Source organism: Scyliorhinus torazame, chromosome 17, assembly GCF_047496885.1.
Source record: "Scyliorhinus torazame isolate Kashiwa2021f chromosome 17, sScyTor2.1, whole genome shotgun sequence".
In the NCBI taxonomy this organism is placed as follows: Eukaryota; Metazoa; Chordata; class Chondrichthyes; order Carcharhiniformes; family Scyliorhinidae; genus Scyliorhinus; species Scyliorhinus torazame.
In genome coordinates, this window is record NC_092723.1 from 190,607,475 (window position 1) to 190,628,942 (window position 21,468).

At 47.6% G+C, this 21,468-nt stretch overlaps 1 protein-coding gene across 3 annotated transcripts in view; it reads left to right on the forward strand.

Annotated features, from left to right (window-relative positions):
- The first annotated feature begins 17,635 nt into the window (after positions 1 to 17,635).
- LOC140394534 (NADH-ubiquinone oxidoreductase subunit 8-like) overlaps positions 17,636 to 21,468 on the forward strand; it is a 38,270-nt gene continuing 34,437 nt past the window's right edge. The window contains exons 1-2 of one of the 3 annotated variants that reach the window (XM_072481897.1): positions 17,636 to 17,690; positions 17,770 to 17,816. In XM_072481897.1, the coding sequence (XP_072337998.1) occupies positions 17,771 to 17,816 (46 nt within the window). In that variant the 5' untranslated portion in view covers positions 17,636 to 17,690; position 17,770. Of the gene's footprint in view, positions 17,817 to 21,468 lie in introns of all 3 variants that reach the window. The other 2 variants (XM_072481898.1, XM_072481896.1) reach the window with 2 other exon arrangements.

The window sequence follows — 21,468 nt, forward strand, 5'->3', positions numbered from 1 at the left end:
TTTCGGAGCCATGAGGTCATGTTGCAGCTGTACAAAACTCTGGTGCATTTGGAGTATTGCGTGCAATTCTGGTCGCCGCATTATAGGAAGGATGTGGAAGCATTGGAAAGGGTGCAGAGGAGATTTACCAGAATGTTGCCTGGTATGGAGGGAAAATCTTATGAGGAAAGGCTGAGGGACTTGAGGCTGTTTTCGTTAGAGAGAAGAAGGTTAAGAGGTGACTTAATTGAGGCATACAAGATGATCAGAGGATTGGATAGGGTGGACAGTGAGAGCCTTTTTCCTCGGATGGTGATGTCTAGCACGAGGGGACATAGCTTTAAATTGAGGGGAGATAGATATAATCTATCAGGCAGCACGGTAGCCTTGTGGATAGCACAATTGCTTCACAGCTCCAGGGTCCCCGGTTCGATTCCGGCTTGGGTCACTGTCTGTGCGGAGTTTGCACATCCTCCCCGTGTGTGCGTGGGTTTCCTCCGGGTGCTCCGGTTTCCTCCCACAGTCCAAATATGTGCGGGTTAGGTGGATTGGCCATGATAAATTGCCCTTAGTGTCCAAAATTGCCCTTAGTGTTGGGTTGGGTGGGGTTACTGGGTTATGGGGATAGGGTGGCGGTGTTGACCTTGGGTAGGATGCTCTTTCCAAGAGCCGGTGCAGACTCGATGGGCCGAAGGGCCTCCTTCTGCACTGTAAATTCTATGACCATATAAGACAGATGTCAGAGGTACGTTCTTTACTCGGAGAGTAGTAAGGGCGTGGAATGCCCTGCCTGCAACAGTAGTGGACTCGCCAACACTAAGGGCATTCAAATGGTCATTGGATAGACATATGGACGGTAAGGGAATAGTGTAAATGGGCTTTAGAGTGGTTTCACAGGTCGGCACAACATCGAGGGCCGAAGGGCCGGTTCTGCGCTGTAATGTTCTATGTTCTATAACATTCAAGGCTATGGGCCAGGTGCTGCCAAATGAGATTAGACGGACAGATCAGGTGTTTTTCATGCGTTGGCACAGACTTGATGGGCTGAAGGGCCTGTCCTACACTGTGAGATTCTGGAATCTGCTCAGACTAAAAGCCAATCCCACCTGAGAATATCAATGTGGTTGGTCACCAGCCCCCCCCCCCCCCCCCCCCATGTTTCTAAAGAGAAAATGCTGGAAAATCTCAGCAGGTCTGGCAGCATCTGTAGGGAGAGAAAAGAGCGAACATTTCAAGTCCAGATGCCCCTTTGTCAAAGCTAACAGACAGAGAAAGTGGGAAATATTTATACTGTGGAGTGAGAATGAAAGATGAGTCATAGCCACAGAAACCCAGGGAAACCGGGTGCTAATGGCCACAGAAACCAAGGGAACAGAGTGTTAATGGCCACAGGAACCAAGGGGAAAGAGTGCGAATGGCAGTCCCCAGAGAGGACAAAAGGTATGAGAGGTCAAACAGCAGAGAAACTAACATCAGAGGGTAAACTTGTTTGACGTTTTAGTTGCTGTGATATGAAGAGTCTAAAGTTCTGTTCCTTTTTCACAAATACACATTTATTTCATTCCAACAGCCTTTGCACAAAACTCTAACCATACATCACCTGACAGAGGCCACCTGACGCCCCTTTACATATCAGTGTCAATTAATGGATACTTAACATAAATGAGACAACTAATTGCAATGTCTCTTACCCATTACTTAACAAAACTGACAGATGGAGATGTGGGGGGGAGGGGAAGCAAAGGGGAGAAAGGGTAAGGAAAGGTGGATAAGATGTGGGGGGTTAAATATATATTAAGAAAGACAAGAAAGAAAGAAATGGTAAAAGACAGTTAAACTGAAATGAAAACAAATGGGTCGAGGTGGGGTAGAGCTGATCATCTGAAGTTGTTGAATTCGATGTTCAGCCGGAAGACTGTAGCGTGACTAACTGGAAGCTGAGTTGTTGTTCCTCCAGTTTGCGTAGAGCTTCATTGGAACATTGCAGCAGGCCGAGGACAGACATGTGGGCATGGGAGCAGGGTCTTGTGTTAAAATGGCAAGCAACAGGAAGGTCTGGGTCCTGAATGCGCACAGACCGAAGATGCTCAGCAAGGCGATCACACAGTCTGCGTTTGGTCTCTCCGTTATAGAGGAGACCACATTGGGAGCAGCGAATGCAATCAAAATGAGTGTTTTGGGCTGTGGCACACCATTGTATTATATTGTACTTACTGTTCTTACTATTTGTTACATGTCTGGGTTTGTCCCTGCTGGCTCCGCCTGTGGCTCCGCCCCTCAGGCTCATGAATAATGTTATGGGTCAGGGTTTAGAGAATCCCCAAAGTGTATCATGGAGTTCACCTGACCCACAACTTTTAATAGATTGTGGTATGGGGAGCACACGGCCCACTTTACAGGTGCAGCAGAAAATGGACCAGTGGTTTATAAAACAAAACAATGTTTATTCTATGAACTCAAGTTAACATTTTTAAAACAAACAGTGAATATCTTAGCAACCAGCAAATCAAATACACCCCCCAAAGAATACAACACTAAGTAACCTGTATGCTGTCCTTTTATCATCCAAAAGACTTAACAAACCTTCAAACAGGAACGTCTTGGGCGTCTTGAAAAATATTAAGGTAGATAAGTCCCCAGGGCCGGATGGGATCTACCCCAGAATACTGAAGGAGGCTAGAGAGGAATTTGCTGAGGCATTGTTAGAAATCTTTGGATCCTCACTGTCTTCAAGTGATGTCCCAGAGGACTGGAAAATAGCCAATGTTGTTCCTTTGTTTAAGAAGGGTAGCAAGGATAATCCAGGGAACTACAGGCCGGTGAGCCTTACGTCAGTGGTAGGGAAATTACTGGAGAGAATTCTTCGAGACAGGATCTACTCCCATTTGGAAGCAAATAGACGTATTAGTGAGAGGCAGCATGGTTTTGTGAAGGAGAGGTCGTGTCTCACTAACTTGATAGAGTTTTTCGAAGAGGTCACAAAGATGATTGATGCAAGTAGGGCAGTGGATGTTGTCTATATGGACTTCAGTAAAGCCTTTGACAAGGTCCCTCATGGTAGACTGGTACAAAAGGAGAAGTCACACGGGATCAGGGGTGAGCTGGCAAAATGGATACAGAACTGGCTAGGTCACAGAAGGCAGAGAGTAGCAATGGAAGGGTGCTTTTCTAATTGGAGTGCTGTGGCTAGTGGTGTTCTGCAGGGATCAGTGCTGGGACCTTTGCTGTTCGTAGTATATATAAATGATTTGGAGGAAAATGTAACTGGTCTGATTAGTAAGTTTGCAGACGACACGAAGGGTGGTGGAATTGCAGATAGCGATGAGGGCTGTCAAAGGATACAACAGGATTTAGATTGTTTGGAGACTTGGGCGGAGAGATGGTAGATGGAGTTTAATCCGGACAAATGTGAGGTATTGCATTTTGGAAGGTCTAATGCAGGTAGGGAATATACAGTGAATGGTAGAACCCTCAAGAGTATTGAAAGTCAGAGAGATCTAGGTGTACAGGTCCACAGGTCACTGAAAGGGGCAACACAGGTGGAGAAGGTAGACAAGAAGGCATACGGCATGCTTGCCTTCATTGGCCGGGGCATTGAGTATAAGAATTGGCAAGTCATGTTGCAGCTGTATAGAACCTTAGTTAGGCCACACATGGAGTATAGTGTTCAATTCTGGTCGCCACACTACCAGAAGGATGTGGAGGCTTTAGAGAGGGTGCAGAAGAGATTTACCAGAATGTTGCCTGGTATGGAGGGCATTAGCTATGAGGAGCAGTTGAATAAACTCGGTTTGTTCTCACTGGAATGACGGAGATTGAGGGGCGACCTGATAAGAGGTCTACAAAATTATGAGCGGCATAGACAGAGTGGATAGTCAGAGACTTTTCCCCAGGATAGAGGGGTCAATTACTAGGGGGCATAGGTTTAAGGTGCGAGGGGCAAGGTTTAGAGGAGATGTACGAGGCAAGATTTTTACACAGAGGGTAGTAGGTGCCTGGAACTCGCTGCCGGAGGAGGTGGTGGAAGCAGGGACGATAGTGACATTGAAGGGGCATCTTGACAAATACATGAATAGGATGGGAATAGAGGGATACGGACCCAGGAAGTGTAGAAGATTTTAGTTTAGACGGGCAGCATGGTCGGTACGGGCTTGGAGGGTTGAAGGGCCTGGTCCTGAGCTGTACTTTTCTTTGTTCTTTGTTCTTTGAACACATTAGAGTTACATTTAATACTGAGACCTTTTTACAATTCTGAGTTTGCCAAATGATCCATAGATAGTCTTTGCGTGGCAGAGATCAACAGCAGTGCAGCTCACTGAAAAAACACAGACACACCCAAGCTCTTCTCAAACTGAAACTCAAAAAGCAGAAGTAGAGCTCAGCTCCACCCACACTCTGACATCACTCCAGTAACATGAGCAGCTCCATTTCTTAAAGGTACATTTCTTAAACACCCATTTCTTAAAGGGTACTCTCACATGACACCCAAGAAAAAAAAAAACATCAACTCAGATGGTTTCATTTTTCACCTTTTCACCATCCTTTAAGAAATGCACACAGTAAATGTACTTTATCATTTCAAAAGACAACACATGCAAACAGGTAATATAGTCCATTTTTGTTCTTCCTCCAACTGAAATCCTTCTCTATTAACAGTCTCGTTGAACAAGAAGGTCTCTGCACGATCAGTCCATTTCACTACCCCTCGGCATTTCTCTTTGAAGTCAGATACTTTTGTTCAATCTGATCACAGAGTCTCTTGCAATTCTCCAACACAGGAGCATTGGTTATCACAGCTTTCAGGCCATCAAATGCCTGTTGAAAGTCTGCTGTCCATTGAAAGTTTTGATGTTTCTTCAGCAAGTCCATCATTGGAGCACTCACGCTACAAAACTTTTGCACAAATGTTCAATCAAATCCACTCATGGAGAAGAAAACGCATTATTTCCCTTCGTCTCGAGGGTATCGGAAACTCCTCAAGCAAAGTGACTTGGGCTTTTCCAAATTCACTTTTGGCTAGGTTTATCACCAAACCAGCCTCCTGAAGTCGATCGAATAACTCCCTCAGATGTTTTAATTGTTCTTTCCATGTCTGGCTGAAAATTACCAAATTGTCGATGTATACCGCATAATTGAGTAATCCTGAAACAACTTTGTTAGTTAACCGTTGAAATGTGGTTGGGGTGTTTTTCATGCCAAATGGCATAATTTTGAATTGGTATATACCATCTGGAGTCACAAAAGCTGAAATCTCCTTCGCCCTTTCGGATAAAGGTAACCTTTAAGTAAGCCCAATTTGGAAATAAAAACTGATTGTCCCACTTACTCAATACAATTCTACAAACGTGGGATAGGATAAGAGTCCGTTCTTGTAACTGCATTAACCTTTCTATAGTCCACACACAACCGTTGGGTGCCGTCTGGTTTTGGTACCATCACTATGGGTGAGCTCCATTGGCTGCAACCCACTTCAATTATGCCACTTTTAAGCATACTCTCAACCTCTTTGACACCAGTGCCAATTTTAAAGGGTTAAGTCTATAGGGATGTTGTTTGATTGGAACAGCATTTCCCACATCTACATCATGTATAGCCATTTTAGTACTTCCCAATTTATCTCCACAAACTTGCCCATGTGATATCAATTACTCTTTCAGGTCAGTTTATTTTTCCTCTGGAAGATAACCCAACAATTTATCCCAATTTTTAAGAACATCCTCATTTTCCAATTTAATTTGAGGTATGTCAAATTCACAGTCATCTGGATTTGGTTCGTCACTTTGAGTTAGAATCATTAAAACCTCCTCCTTTTTCTCTCCTTCCCTTTCAAAGTACCTTTTAAGCATATTCACATGACACACTCGGTGATTCTTCCTTCTATCTGGTGTTTTTACCATATAATTCACCTCACTTAATTTCCTTTCAATCTGATATTTCCACAAAACTTTTAAAGGTTCAACTACCACTGGTAACAACACTAAAACTTTATCCCCACTGGCAAAACTACGAACTTTGGATTTCTTGTCCGCTACCCGTTTCATCACATTTTGTGCAACTTTTAAATGTTGTCTAGCCAATTCACCTGCTCTATTTAATCATTCCCCAAAATTTGGCATGTAATCCAATAATATAATTTCCAATTTCTCACTCACAATTTTTCCTTAATCAATTTAAGTGGTCCTCTTCCCTCACGACCAAAAATTAGTTCAAAAGGACTGAATTTAGTTGACTCATTAGGTGCATCCCTAATTGCAAACAGAACAAATGGAATTCCTTTATCCCAATCCTCTGGATAATCTTGACAATAAGCCTTCAACATTGTCTTTAATGTCTGATGCCACCTTTCTAACGCTCCCTGCGATTCTGGATGGTACGCAGTTGATTTAAATTGTTTTATTCCTAAGCTATCCATTACTTCTTTGAATAACCTCGAGGCAAAATTTGATCCTTGATCCGATTATATTTCTGTGGGTAGTCCATATCTCGTAAAGAATTTAAGTAATTCCTCCACAATTTTTTTAGCTGTAATATTACATACTGGAATGGCCTCTGGAAACCTAGTAGACACATCCATTATAGTCAAAAGATATTGATTCCCACTTTTTGTTTTAGGAAGCGGTCCTATGCAATCAATTAGGACCCTTGTAAAAGGTTCCTCAAATGCTGGAATGGGTATTAAGGGCGCTGGTTTTATCACTGCTTGAGGTTTCCCTATCACTTGACAGGTGTGACATGATTGACAAAATTTAACTACATCTTTATGTTGTCCAGGCCAATAAAAATGTTTCTGGATTTTAGCTTGAGTTTTCCTTATCCCCAAATGACCTCCCACTGGTACCTCATGTGCAACTTGCAACACCTCCTTTCTATACCCAACCGGCAATACTACTTGATGAACTTCTGCCCACTTTTCATCCGCCTCCATATGTACAGGTCTCCATTTTCTCATCAAGACATCACTTTTACGGTAATAACACTCTGGTATACATTCAGATTCCTCTTCCGTATATGCTTTCTGATACATCTGTTTTATTTTCATATCTTTCTGTTGTAACTCCACCAATTTTCCTGAACTAAAAATATCCACCTCATCCTCCACCTGTTCTTGTTCTTTTTCAACCATCTGATCAAAAATTGTTTCTGATAATTGCACTTCAATGTCATCTTCACTCTTTGATTTCTCCCCTCGTCTTAACCTGTGACTTTGCGACCTTGTTACTACACAATCCGGAAAAATCCCAGGATATTCGTCCTTCAACACTTCAGTTGTTTAATTTTCCACTGGCTTATCAACCACAGTAGGCATCACTCCCACCTGCGATCCAGCTATATCATTACCCAAGATAAACTGTGTTCCTGGACAAGATAGTTTCTCTATTACTCCTGCTACCACTTCACCACTCTTCACTGGACTTTCCAACCTTACCTTATTTAATGGAATGCTACTCCTCTCACCCTGAATTTCACATATTACCACCTTTTCTGGCAACATTCTTCCCAAACTACATCTCTTACCATTAAAGATTGACTAGCTCCCGTATCTCTTAAAATTGTGACTTCTTTACCTGCTCCTCCTGATACACATGAGTAAACTTTACCCACACAAGTAAATTCTTTAAAGAGATCTGGCACCTTCGTATCAATCACCTCTTGATCAGGCTGTATAATCTTTTGCACCTCCTTCGCTTCACTTGGGCTTTCCTTTGCCACTTTAACAAACCCCACTGTCTTATCCGGTTTTACCACATCAGCCTTCCCAGTGCTTTTCTTCAACCAGCAACACTGTGACTTTACATGGCCTAGTTTATTTCAGTGAAAATATTTGTAACTTTTCATTTCATTTCCACCCTCCTGGATTTCTTTTTTAATCTGAGGTACACTCTCCTTATTATCTCCCATCAGATCACCTTTACCTTTACCACTTGAGTATTTCTCATGACCCCAGTTTCTATCCCTCACCGGCTGGAACTGATGTCGGAAACCAAGCTTTGATTTATGAACTAATTCATAATCATCTGCCATTTCCGCTGCTAATCTCACAGTTTTAACCCTCTGTTCTTCCACATGAGTTCTCACTACATCAGGAATTGAATCTTTAAACTCCTCCAAACATACAATTTCTCTGAGAGCTTCATACGTCTGATCTATTTTCAAAGCCCTTATCCACCTATCAAAATTACTCTGTTTGATCCTTTCAAACTCCATGCATGTTTGACCAAATTCTTTCCTTAAATTTCTAAACCTTTGTCTGCAGGCTTCAGGCACTAGTTCATATGCACCTAAGATGGATTTTTTCACCTCCTCGTACGTCCCAGATACCTCCTCCGGTAGTGATGCAAACACTTCACTTGCTCGACCTACCAGCTTTGTTTGAATCAGTAATACCCACATGTCCTGTGGCCATTTCATTTGTTTAGCTACCTTCTCAAATGAAATGAAAAAGGCTTCCACTTCCTTCTCGTCAAACCTTGGCAATGCTTGGACATATTTAAATAGATCCCCACCAAGCCTTCGACTTTAACGCTCTTTCTCACTATCACTCATCACTATCATCCAACTGTACGTTTCCCTTTACGTCTGCCAATTTTAACTGACTGTCATGTTTCATGGCCATTTTCTGAAGTTCAAACTCTCTCTATCTTTTTCCCTGATCTGTATCTCCCTTTCTTTTTCTTTTTGTTCTGTTTGGGCTTTTCTTTCTTTTCTCCTTTCTTCTCTCTCCTTTTCATTTTCCTCTCTTCCTTTTCATTTTCCTCTCTCTCTCTTTCTTTTTCCTCTCTCTCTCTTTCTTTTTCCTCTCTCTCTCTTTTTCCTCTCTGTCTCTTTTCCTCTCTCTCTCTTTCTTTTTCCTCTCTCTCTCTTTCTTTTTCCTCTCTCTCTTTCTTTTTCCTCTCTCTCTTTTTCTTTTTCCTCTCACTCTCTTTCTGCTCTCTCTTCTGTATTCAAGCTGCTTTAATTCTTACTCATGTTCTATTTGTTTAATTTGCAACTGAATTTTTGCCTTTTCCAATGAGTCAGACTGTATCTCAGGCAACTTTAAATGCTTAGCCACTGCCATAATTACCTCATCTTTTCGCATTTTGTCAGGTAATGTTAACTGCAATGTTGTTGCCAAATCCAACAGTCTGCTTTTAGTCTCTGTCCGTAAGGTACTGCGTGTGACCGTCTCCACCCCCAAAAACGTCTGAGCCTCTGAAAGAGCCGTTGTCCACAACACCCCCCCCCAACTTAAACTAAAATACCACACCTGAAAAGCAACCACAATATGCTCACCCCTCACTGTCTTGAAGTTCACTAAGCCAATCCAACAGATAGACTTTTATCCCCCCCGAGCCCCCAATTGTTATGGGTCAGGGTTTAGAGAATCCCCAAAGTGTATCATGGAGTTCACCTGACCCACAACTTTTAATAGATTGTGGTATGGGGTGCACACGGCCCACTCTACAGGTACAGCAGAAAACGGACCAGTGGTTTTTAAAACAAACAATGTTTATTCTATGAACTCAAGTTGACCTTTTCAAAACAAACAGTGAATATCTCAGCAACCAGTAAATCAAACACACCCCCCAAAGAATACAACACTAAGTAACCTGTATGCTGTCCTTTTATCATCCAAAAGACTTAACAAACCTTCAAACAGGAACATATTAGGGTTACATTTAATACTGAGACATTTTTACAATTCTGAGTTCGCCAAATGATCCATAGATAGTCTTTGCGTGGGAGAGATCAACAGCTGTGCAGCTCACTGAAAGAACACAGACACACCCAAGCTCTTCTCAAACTGAAACTCAAAAAGCGGAAGTCGAGCTCAGCTCCACCCACACTCTGACATCACTCCAGTAACATGAGCAGCTCCATTTCTTAAAGGTACATTTCTTAAACACCCATTTCTTAAAGGGCACTCTCACATGACAATAAAGGTGGTGAACCTCCAGCCCTGCCCTCATTCTGGGACCGGCTGCCAGCAGGTGTCATTTAGCTGATTAAAGCCACAGTTTACTCTTCCGACTCTCGTCTGTCGTCATTGATGGTACATCAATTTAATCAATTTAAAATTTTAAGATGGATCCATCACTCAAGCCTGATCGCCTGGTGCTGGACCCCCAAGCAGCCAACGCCACTGCCACATTTGAGCACTGGCTAAGCTGCTTCGAATCTTACGTTGATTCCTCTGCCACCGCCGCCGCTGAGACCCACAAGCTGCGAGTCCTCAAATCCCGGGTGAGCCCGCAAGTTTTCCTTCTTATCAGGGACGCTACCTCGTTCGAGGATGCGATAACGCTGTTGAAGGGGCAGTATGTTAAGGAAGTCAATGAGGTGTACGCTAGGCATCTCCTTGCCACGAGGCGACAGCGCCCCGGAGACTCGCAAGCTGAATTTCTGCGCGCCTTGCGGGTACTCGGCCGGAACTGCAGTTGTAAGGCGGCATCGGCTGTCAAGCAGACCGAATTGCTGATCCGGGACGCCTATGTCGCAGGCATAATATCTAATTACATCCGCCAGCGCCTACTAGAAGGGGGTACACTCGACCTCCAAGACACAGTACAACTCTCGGACTCGTTGGAAGTGGCCTTCCATAACATGGATGCCTACACCTCCGACCACGCGGCACCCTTGTGGGCGCCGCCATCACCCGACCCAGGGGCGCCGCAAGCCTGTGCCGCGCAACAACCCGCCAACTCCGGAGGCCCAAAATGTTACGTCTGTGGCCAGGGTAAGCAGCCCAGACAACGCTGCCCAGCGAGGAGCGCGATCTGCAACGGACCACTTCTCTAAAGTCTGCCAGGCCTGACCGGTTTCTAAACCCAGCAGCGCTGCGTGTAGCCCGCGGGGACCGCCCCCATCTTCCACGTCATCCTCCATGTGCGACCCATGGGGGCTACCATCTTCGACGCCACCCGCCACGTGCGACCCGTGGGGGCCGCCATCTTCTGGAATCACCCCGCCGCCTCCCGGAACCCCTGCTCACCAGATCGTATGCTGGCCTCCGCTACCCTCGATCAGCCCACCCACCTTCCGAAGCTCGCCTCCATCACCCTCGACCCAATCTCGACCTCATCAGCTCACTAAATCCATGATGGCCGTCCGGATCCACGGCCACGAGACGACCTGCCTCTTCAACTCCGGGAGCACGGAGAGTTTCATTCACCCAGATACGGTACGGCGCTGCTCCCTCCCAATTTTACCCGCGACCCAGAAAATCGCCCTGGCTTCCGAATCTCATTCCGTGGAAGTCCGTGGGTACTGTGTCGTAACTGTGTCGGGGCGTCGAGTACAAACATTTCAAGCTCTATGTCCTCGCCCAACTGTGCGCTGCACTACTACTAGGCCTAGATTTCCAATGCCACCTCAAAAGTCTTACCTTGGAGTTTGATGGACCCCTGCCCCCTCTCACCGTCTGTAGCCTCTCGACCCTTAAGTTCGCCCCACCCCCGCTCTTTGCTCACCTCACCCCGGACTGTAAGCCTGTCGCCACTAGGAGCAGACGATACAGTGCTCGGGAAAAGGCCTTTATCAGGTCGGAGGTCCAGCGACTCCTGCAGGAAGGGATCATAGAGGCCAGTACTAGCCCCGGGAGAGCCCAAGTGGTGGTCGTCAAAACTGGGGAGAAGCACCGGATGGTCATCGACTATAGTCAGACCATTAGCAGGTACACGCAGCTCAATGCGTACCCTCTCCCCCACATATCTGACATGGTCAATCAGATTGCGCAGTACCGCGTCTTCTCCACTATTGACTTGAAGTCCACAAGGCAGATGGCCGCCTCTACCACTTTCTCAGGATCCGCTTCGGCGTCACCAATGGGGTCTCGGTCTTCCAATGGGAGATGGACCGAATGGTTGACCAGTACAGGCTGCGGGCCACGTTCCCGTATCTGGATAATGTCATCATCTGCAGCCATGACCAGCAGGACCATGACGCTAACCTCCAACATTTCCTCCACACCGCCAAGCTCCTTAACCTAACCTACAATAAGGAGAAATGCGTTTTCCGCACAACCCGCCTCGCCATCCTTGGCTACGTTGTGCAAAACGGAGTCCTAGGGCCCGATCCCGACTGCATGCGCCCCCTCCTGGAACTTCCACTCCCCCACTGCCCCAAGGCCCTGAACAGATGCCTGGGGTTCATTTCCTATATGTCCAGTGGGTCCCCAATTATGCGGACAAGGCCCGTCCACTCATTAAATCCACCATTTTTCCCCTGACGGCTGAGGCCCGCCTGGTTTTCAATCGCATCAAAATAGATTTTGCCAAAGCCACGATGCACGCAGTAGACGAGTCCATCCTGTCCCAAGTGGAGAGCGATACATCTGACTTTGCTCTGGCCGCTACACTCAACCAGGCGGGCAGGTCCGTGGCTTTCTTCTCCCGTACCCTCCAGGGCTCTGAAATTCGACACTCCTCTGTCGAAAAGGAAGCCCAGGCCATTGTGGAAACTGTGAAACCTGGCCAGCAGGCGATTCACTCTCCTCACTGACCAACGGTCGGTTGCCTTCATGTTTAACAATACGCAGCGGGGCAAGATCAAGAATGACAAGATCCTAAGGAGGAGGATCGAACTCTCTATCTATAATTATGATATCTTGTATCGACGTGGGAAGCTCAATGAACTCCTAGATGCCTTATCCCGCGGTACATGTGCCAGCGCACAAGTAGACCGACTTCGGGCCCTCCACAATGACCTCTGTCACCCGTTTATTTCATTTTATCAAGGCCCGCAACCTGCCTTACTCCAACGAGAGAGGTCAGGACCATGACCAGGGACTGCCAGGTCTGCAAACCGCACTTCTATCGGCCGGACAGAGCACACCTTCCCGCTCCTTTGAGCGCCTCAGCTTGATTTCAAAGGGCCCCTACCCTCCACTGACCGTAATATGTACTTTCTCAACATCATTGATGAGTACTCACGTTTCCCTTTCGCCATCCCGTGCCCTGACATGACCTCTGCCACAGTCATCAAGGCCCTTGTTTTTGAAAACTCACCACTATTCTTAGAATTCCCCCTATACCGAAAAGGGCCGACGTTCTAAATGGTGATCAGGGATTCTCACTCCCAGACTCCGATGCAAGCTTCAGTGGGTACTATTCAGGTCAAACTATGTTTTCAAGTTATCCCCCGGTATAACCCATACCTTCATCGAAGATTTCATCTACTTACCACTTAGTAGCATCAATCCTGGGTCCCGCATTGCTAAGTAAGTAAAGTAGACTAATAACCACTGTTTCAGGTTAAAACTTTTAAGTCATTTTATTATTATATTTTTTCTCTTTTTAAAAGATGTAATCACTGTCTTTACAGAAAAGTATAAAGATCTTGCTTCTGGATCCTTCTGGTTGGTTGAAGGGACCTTCAGGCCCAACTTGACAATCAATCTTCTTTAAAGTCTGGTCTTCTTTAGATGTATTCGCTGGTTAACTCGGTTGCTGTGTCCTATCTTTCCCATGTACAGAGCTGTGAGAGCCGGCTCTGCTGGCTATCTCTGAGCTGACGCTGGCTACCCTTTAAATTCTAGTCTTCCTTCGATGGATTTAGCTATTTTAGCTCGGCTGCTTTGCCCTGTCTCTTTCCCATGACCGAGCTGACTGTAATCTGTCTCTGCTTCTCCCCTCTCTCCCTCTAAGTTCTGGTTGTCGTTCTGGTTCTGGTTCTCGTTGCCCTGGTCTCGAGGTTTATATTTGCTTTCTAACAGTTAAGTTTTTATGACGTTATTGTAAAGTAACTCTTATTTTCTTTGATTGTAAAAAGTATCTTTTGATCTAAACCTTTTAATCCAACTAAGTATACATTTTGACATGACTTCATCTTGTAGATCTGATTACATTGAGACCTTTGTGATGTTCAAAATGCTTTGGTTTCAAGAAGTGTTACTTTTAATTCCTGTCATTTCTATAGTTTTATTTTCCAATTGTGTCCTCAGCTCAATTTTGACTTTGATTTTGGCTTTGAATTATGTTTCTCGTAGACTGATAAACCTGGTATTAGCAAATTTTCACACCTAGAACCTCTACCTTTCTTTCCCAGCTCCTTACTAAGTTAGTTACTTTCAATGAAGGTGTGAGCCATTGTCTTTGGCTTCATTCAAAATCCTGTTTGTCGTGTTTGCTAAGCCTGCTTGACCAAGGCTATCTGCATTTTACAATCCTGCTCCTGGCGGCTGCTGTTAACCCTTTGTGGGATCTTTCCCTGTATCCTCTCATCTTTCTCTCAGACCAGATATTGCCAGACTTCCATGTTTCAAATGACACATCTTTCCATATTTTCAAGAACACCCTGCCTGGCCTCTTCACCTTGTTCTGTTTCCCCACTTACAACCATAGCGATCGGGGTTCCTCCTTCATGAGTGATGAGCTGCGACAGTTCCTGCTTAGCAAGGGCATCGCCTCAAGCAGGACTACCAGCTACAACCCCGGGGAAAATGACAGGTGGAGAGGGAGAACGCGACGGTCTGGAAGGCCGTCCTTCTTGCCCTATGGTCTAGAAGTCTCCCTGTCTCACGCTGGCAGGAGGTCCTTCCCGACGCGCTCCACTCCATCCGGTCGCTCCTGTGAACCGCCACCAATGCGACACCTCACAAGAGTATGTTTGTCTTCCCCAGGACGTCCGCCTCAGGGGTCTCGCTCCCGTCCTGGCTGACGGTTCCAGGGCCTCCAGAAGCATGCGAGGAGTCACAAGTTGGATCCCCTGGTCGAACGGGTCCTTTCCTCCATGCTAACCCCCAATATGCCTACGTGGCACACCATGACGGGCGGGAGGACACAGTCTCCATTCGGGACTTGTCACCCGCAAGTTCCCCAGCGACCATCGCCACTACCCCCGACTCTACACTGTCTCCCTCCATTGCTACTTATCCGGAAGACAACGCGCTCCTGGATACACAGGCCTCAACACTTCATCCGACACCAGTGTCCTCACCACAGCCGGGACTGAGGCGATCACAGCGGAAGGTCAGAGCCCCCGACTGACTCGATATATAATTCAACCCGTCCACTTCACCCCCGTCGGACTCTTTTTTTTAAACAGGGGGTGAATGTGGTGAACCATTGTGTTATATTGTACTTACTGTTCTTACTTATTGTACTTACTGTTCTTACTGTTTGTTACATGTCTGGGTTTGTCCCTGCTTGCTCCGCCTGGGGCTCCGCACCTCGGGCTCATGTATAAAGGTGGCTAACCTCCAGTCCTGCCCTCATTCTGGGACCGGCTGCCAGCAGGTATCTTTTAGCTGATTAAATCCAAAGTTTACTCTTCCGATTCTCGTCATTGATGGTACATCAGGGGCCTGGGATGTTAAGCATGGAAGAGGTAAAGGGGCAGGTGTTAAATCTTCTGCAATTGCATGGGAAGGTGCCATGGGTGATGGGAGAGGTGTTGGGTATGGTGGAGGATTATCTTGGAGGGAATGGTCTCTGTGGAATGCTGACAGAGGGAGTGAAGTGAAGATGTGTTTGGTGGTGGCATCACGCTGGAGTTGGCGAAAATGGCGGAGGATTATGTTTTGCATACAGAGGCTGGTGGGATGAAATGTGAGACGAGGGGGACTCTATCCTTGTTCTGGGAGGGAGGGGGTGAGGGTAGTGGCGCAGGAGATGGACCGCACACTGTTGAGGGCCCTATCAACAACTATAGGTGGGAAATCACGGTTGAGGAAGAAAGCTTAATCTTATCCACCTTTCTCCTCTTTGCTTCCCCCTTCCCCTTTCCCCACATCTACAGTTTACCCTCTGATGTTAGTGTCTCTGCTGTTGACCTTTTGCATCTTTTGTCCTCTCTGGGGACTGCCATTATTAGCATCTTTCCCCCTGGGTTCCTGTGGCCATTAGCACCCGATTTCCCTGGGTTTCTGTGGCTATGACTCATCTTTCATTCTCACTCCACAGTATAAATATTTCCCACTTTCTCTGTCTGTTAGCTTTGACAAAGGGGCACCTGGACTCGAAACGTTCGCTCTTTTCTCTCCCGACAGATGCTGCCAGACCTGCTGAGATTTTCCAGCATTTTCTCTTTGGTTTCAGATTCCAGCATCCGCAGTAAGTTACCCCCCGCCCCCGCTTCACTTTCCTATAAATGACCCCATGATGTAAATTATCAATAAACCCAAAATTAAAACCTCCCCCTCCCCCCCCCACCGGAGTTTGGGGAATTCTGGGTGAAAAACTTATTTCCTTTTTAGTTTCCGGTGTAACCGGATTGGCCAATCAGAACATATTGCATGCCGGGATAGCCGGGGGCACATAGATTACATAGATTACATAGATTACATAGAATTTACAGTGCAGAAGGAGGCCATTCGGCCCATCGAGTCTGCACAGGCTCTTGGAAAGAGCACCCTACCCAAGGTCAACACCTCCACCCTACCCCCATAACCCAGCAACCCCACCCAACACTAAGGGCAATTTATCATGGCCAATCCACCTAACCTGCACATCTTTGGACTGTGGGAGGAAACCGGAGCACCCGGAGGAAACCCACGCAGACACGGGGAGGATGTGCAGACTCCGCACAGACAGTGACCCAAGCCGGAATCGAACCTGGGACCCTGGAGCTGTGAAGCAATTGTGCTATCCACAATGCTACCGTGCTGCCCAAAATTCACCCCCCTCCCCTCACACAACCAGCTTCACACCCTCATCCAACAGCTCGTCCATACCGCCAGCTATTGAACCATGACAGCCACATCACCCTGTGGCACGTGAGAACTTGGTGGGATGACTGTGCTGCATGCCGGGATAGCCAGTTGCTGGGAGGACTGAGTGGGAGGACTGTGCTGCATGCCGGAATAGATGGGAACTGGGAGGACTAAGTGGGAGGACCGTGCTGCATTCCGGGATAGCCGAGCACCTGGAGGACTCAGTGGGAGGACTGTTGTGCATGCCGGGATAGCTGGTAACTGGGAGGACTGAGTGAGAGGACCGTGCTGCATGTCGGGATAGCCGGACGCTGGGAGAACTCAATGGGAGGACCGTGCTGCATGCCGGGATAGCCGGGCGCGAGGAGGATTTAGTGGGAGGACTGTGTTGCATGCCGGGATAGCCGGGCGCGAGGAGGATATAGTGGGAGGACTGTGTTGCATGCCGGGATAGCCGGGCGCTGGGAGGACCGTGCTGCACGCCGGGATAGCCGGGCGCTGGGAGGACCGTGCTGCATGACGGGATAGCCGGGCGCTGGGAGGACTTACTGGGAGGACTGTGTTGCATGCCGGGATAGCCGGGCGCTGGGAGGACCGTGCTGCACGCCGGGATAGCCGGGCGCGAGGAGGATTTAGTGGGAGGACTGTGTTGCATGCCGGGATAGCCAGGCGCTGGGAGGACCGTGCTGCACGCCGGGATAGCCGGGCGCGAGGAGGATTTAGTGGGAGGAGTGTGTTGCATGCCGGGATAGCCGGGCGCTGGGAGGACTTACTGGGAGGACTGTGTTGCATGCCGGGATAGCCAGGCGCTGGGAGGACCGTGCTGCACGCCGGGATAGCCGGGCGCTGGGAGGACTTACTGGGAGGACTGTGTTGCATGCCGGGATAGCCGGGCGCTGGGAGGACTTACTGGGAGGACTGTGCTGCACGCCGGGATAGCCGGGCGCTGGGAGGACTTACTGGGAGGACCGTGCTGCATGCCGGGATAGCCGGGCGCTGGGAGGACTTACTGGGAGGACTGTGTTGCATGCCGGGATAGCCGGGCGCTGGGAGGACTTACTGGGAGGACGGCCGGCTGAAGGTGAGGGAAATGGCGGCGGGAGCGGGTTCTCGGAGGTGGAGGATCTGAGGTGGTAACTGCGGCTGTTTTTCTTTGACAGGATGACGGTTTGGGTGCTCCGACTGATGCACAAATCGGCAGCAAACGGTAAGCGCCACAGTTAATGTCCAACCTCCATAGAAACGGGAATTCGGCCCGTCCCGCCGCTGGCAGCCGGGGAGCAGTGTGTGTACCTGGGGGGTCTGTCCTGGCACCACAACCTCTCACAATAATCCTGGTGACCTCAACTCCCCGAATAGTGACTGGAACCTCCTTAGCGCAAATGGTTTGGATGGAGCAGATTTTGTCAGGTGTACAGGAAGGATTCCTGACTCAATGTGTAGATGGGCCGAGTAGCGGGGAGGCCGCATTGGACTTGGTGCTCAACAACGAACCAGGCCGGGTGTCAGGTGTCTCGGTGGGCGAGCATTTCGGTGACAGTGACAACTCCTTGATCTTTACCATAGTCATGGAGCGGGATAGGAACAGACCGTACAGGAAGGTATTTAATTGGTGTGGCACCATCGATCACACACCAGGCGAGATGTAGTGAACTCAATCGAGGCTTTATTGAGCAGACTTGTTCCCCAGCAGCTCAGTCACAGAATGCGGTTGCTGGGAGAACCTGGGTTCTTATACCCCGCCTTTCTGGGTGGAGCCCCGTAGGCGGCAGATCCAATCAGGACCCAGTATCTATCCACCAATAGCCTCTCGGCATCATGGTGTACCCTATTACCCCTAATACATACCACCACAATTGGGGAGGGGAAATTATACAGCTTTTAGACAGGAGCTGAGGAGCATAAATTGAGAACAGATGTTCTCGGAAATGCACAACAGTAATGTGGGGGTTCTTTAAGGAGCACTTGCCGCGAGTGCTGCATAGGTTTGTCCCACTGAGACGAGGAAGGAATGGTAAGGTAAAGGAGCCTTGGATGACAAGAGAAGTAGAGCTTCTAGTCAAGAGGAAGAAGGAAGCTTACGTAAGGTTGAGGAAGCAAGGATCTGGAATGGCTCTAGAGGGTTACAAGGTAGCCAGGAAGGAACTCAAAAATGGACTTAGGAGAACTAGAAGGAGTCATGAAAAAGCCCTGGCGGGAAGGATTAGGGGAAACCCTAAAACAAGGTGTTCTACACTTAGGTGAGAAATAAGAGGATGATCAGAGTGAGAGTAGGGTCAATCAGAGATAGTGGAGGGAACTTGTGCCTCAAGCCTGAGGAGGTAAGGGAGGCCCTAAATGAATATTTTGCTTCAGTATTCACTAGAGAGAGGGACCTTGTTGCTCATGAGAACAGCATGAACCAGGTTAATGGGCTCGAACAGGTTGATATTAAGGAGGATGTGCTGGAAATTTTGAAAAGCATCAGGATAGATAAGTCCCCTGGGCCAGATGGGATATACCCAAGGTTACTACGGGAAGCGAGGGAGGAGTTGCTGCACCGTTGGCGATGATCTTTGTGTCCTCGCTCTCCACTTGGAGGGAGATAAATGTTGTTCCCCTGTTCAAGAAAGGGAATAGGGAAATCCCTGGGAATTACAGACCAGTCAGTCTTGGGTCTGTGGTGAGCAAAATACTGAAAAGGATTCTGAGAGATCGGATTTATGATTATTTAGAAAACATAGTTTGATTAAAGATCGTCAGCATGGCTTTGTGAGGGGCAAGTCCTGCCTCACAAGCCTCATTGAATTCTTTGAGGATGTGACGAGACACATTGATGAAGGTCGGGCAGTGGATGTGGTGTATATGGATTTCAGTAAGGCATTTGATAAGGTTCCCCGTGGTAGGCTCATTCAGAAAGTCAGGGGGCATGGGATACAGGGAAATTTAGCTGTCTGGGTACAGAATTGGCTGGCTGAAAAAAGACAGCGAGTGTTAGTGGATGGAAAGTATTCCGCGTGGAGGTCAGTGACCAGTGGTGTCCCGCAGGGATCTGTTCTGGGACCTCTGCTCTTTGTGGTTTTTATAAATGACTTAGATGAGGAAATGGAGCGGTGGGTTAGTAAGTTTGCCGATGACACAAAGGTTGGTGGAGTTGTAGATAGTGTCAAGGGCTGTTGCAGGTTACAACAGAACATTGACAGGATGCAGAGCTGGGCTGAGAAGTGGCAGATGGAGTTCAACCTAGATAAATGTGAAATGATTCATTTTGGAAGGTCGAATTTGAATGCTGAATACAGGGTTAAAGGCAGGACTCTTGGAAGTATGGAGGAACAGAGGGATCTTCGGGTCCACATACATAGATGCCTCAATGTTGCCACCCAGGTTGATAGGGTTGTTGGCTTTCATTAACAGGGGGATTGAGTTTAAGAGCCGTGAAGTTTTGCTGCAGCTTTATAAAACCATGGAATTCAATCTGGATAAGTGTGAGATGATGCACTGGGGAAGGACAAACCAGGTAAGAGCAAAGAAAAGTACAGCACAGGAACAGGCCCTTCCAGCAAGTGCCGATCATGTTGCCCTAACAAAATCTTCTGTCCTTCCTCGGTCCATATCCCTCTTTTTCCTCCCTATTCATGGACCCATCCAGATGCCTCTTAAATGTTGCTAATGTGCTGCTTCCACCACAACATAGGTGGAGAAGGTAGTCAAGAAGGCATACGGCATGCTTGCCTTCATTGGCCGGGGCATTGAGTATAAGAATTGGCAAGTCATGTTGCAGCTGTACAGAACCTTAGTTAGGCCACACTTGGAGTATAGTGTACACTTCTGGTCGCCACACTACCAGAAGGATGTGGAGGCTGTAGAGAGGGCGCAGAAGAGATTTACCAGGATGTTGCCTGGTATGGAGGGCATTAGCTATGAGGAGAGGTTGAATAAACTCGGGTTTGTTCTCACTGGAATGATGGAGGTTGAGGGGCGACCTGATAGAGGTCTACAAAATTATGAAGGGCATAGACAGGATGGATAGTCAGAGACTTTTTCCCAGGGTAGAGGGGTCAATTACTAGGGGGCATAGGTTTAAGGTGCGAGGGGCAAGGTTTAGAGGAGATGTACGAGGCAAGTTTTTTTACGCAGAGGGTAGTGGGTGCCTGGAACTCACTGCCGGAGGAGGTGGTGGAAGCAGGGACGATAGTGACGTTTAAGCGGCATCTTGACAAATACATGAATAGGATGGGAATAGAGGGACATGGACCCCGGAAGTACAGAAGATTTTAGTTTAGACGGGCAGCATGGTTGGCACAGGCCTCGAGGGCCGAAGGGCCTGTTCCTGTGCTGTACTTTGCTTTGTTCTTTGAGCTGGCTCATGTTGAGGATGTGTTAACACTGCCTAAGGCATCCGCCCACAGACCCACCCCTATCTCTCCCCCTAGCTCATCTTCCCACTTGCCCTTTAGCTCCTCTATCTGAGTTTCCTCCGACTCCATAAGCTCTTTATAGATATCCAATACCTTCCCCTCTCCCACCCCCATCCTGGAAACTACCCTGTCCTGTATGCCCGGTTGTGGCAAGGCCGGAACCTGCCTTCTCCAAAAATCCCACCCCTGCAGATACACTGCTGGCAGTTCAAATTTCTCCTCCAAATCCTTCAAACAGGGGAAGCTCCCATTTATAAATATATCTCCCATCCTCTTGACCCCTGCTCTCTGCCATCTCCGAAACCCTCCATCCAGCCTTCGAAACGATGGTTATTGTAAATTGGGGCCCAGACCGATACTCCCTCGGCTCTCCTATATTTCCTCCACTGCCCCCAGATTCTCAGGGCTGCCACCACCACCGGGCTTGTGGAGTACCGGGTCGGTGAGAACGGCAGAGGTGCC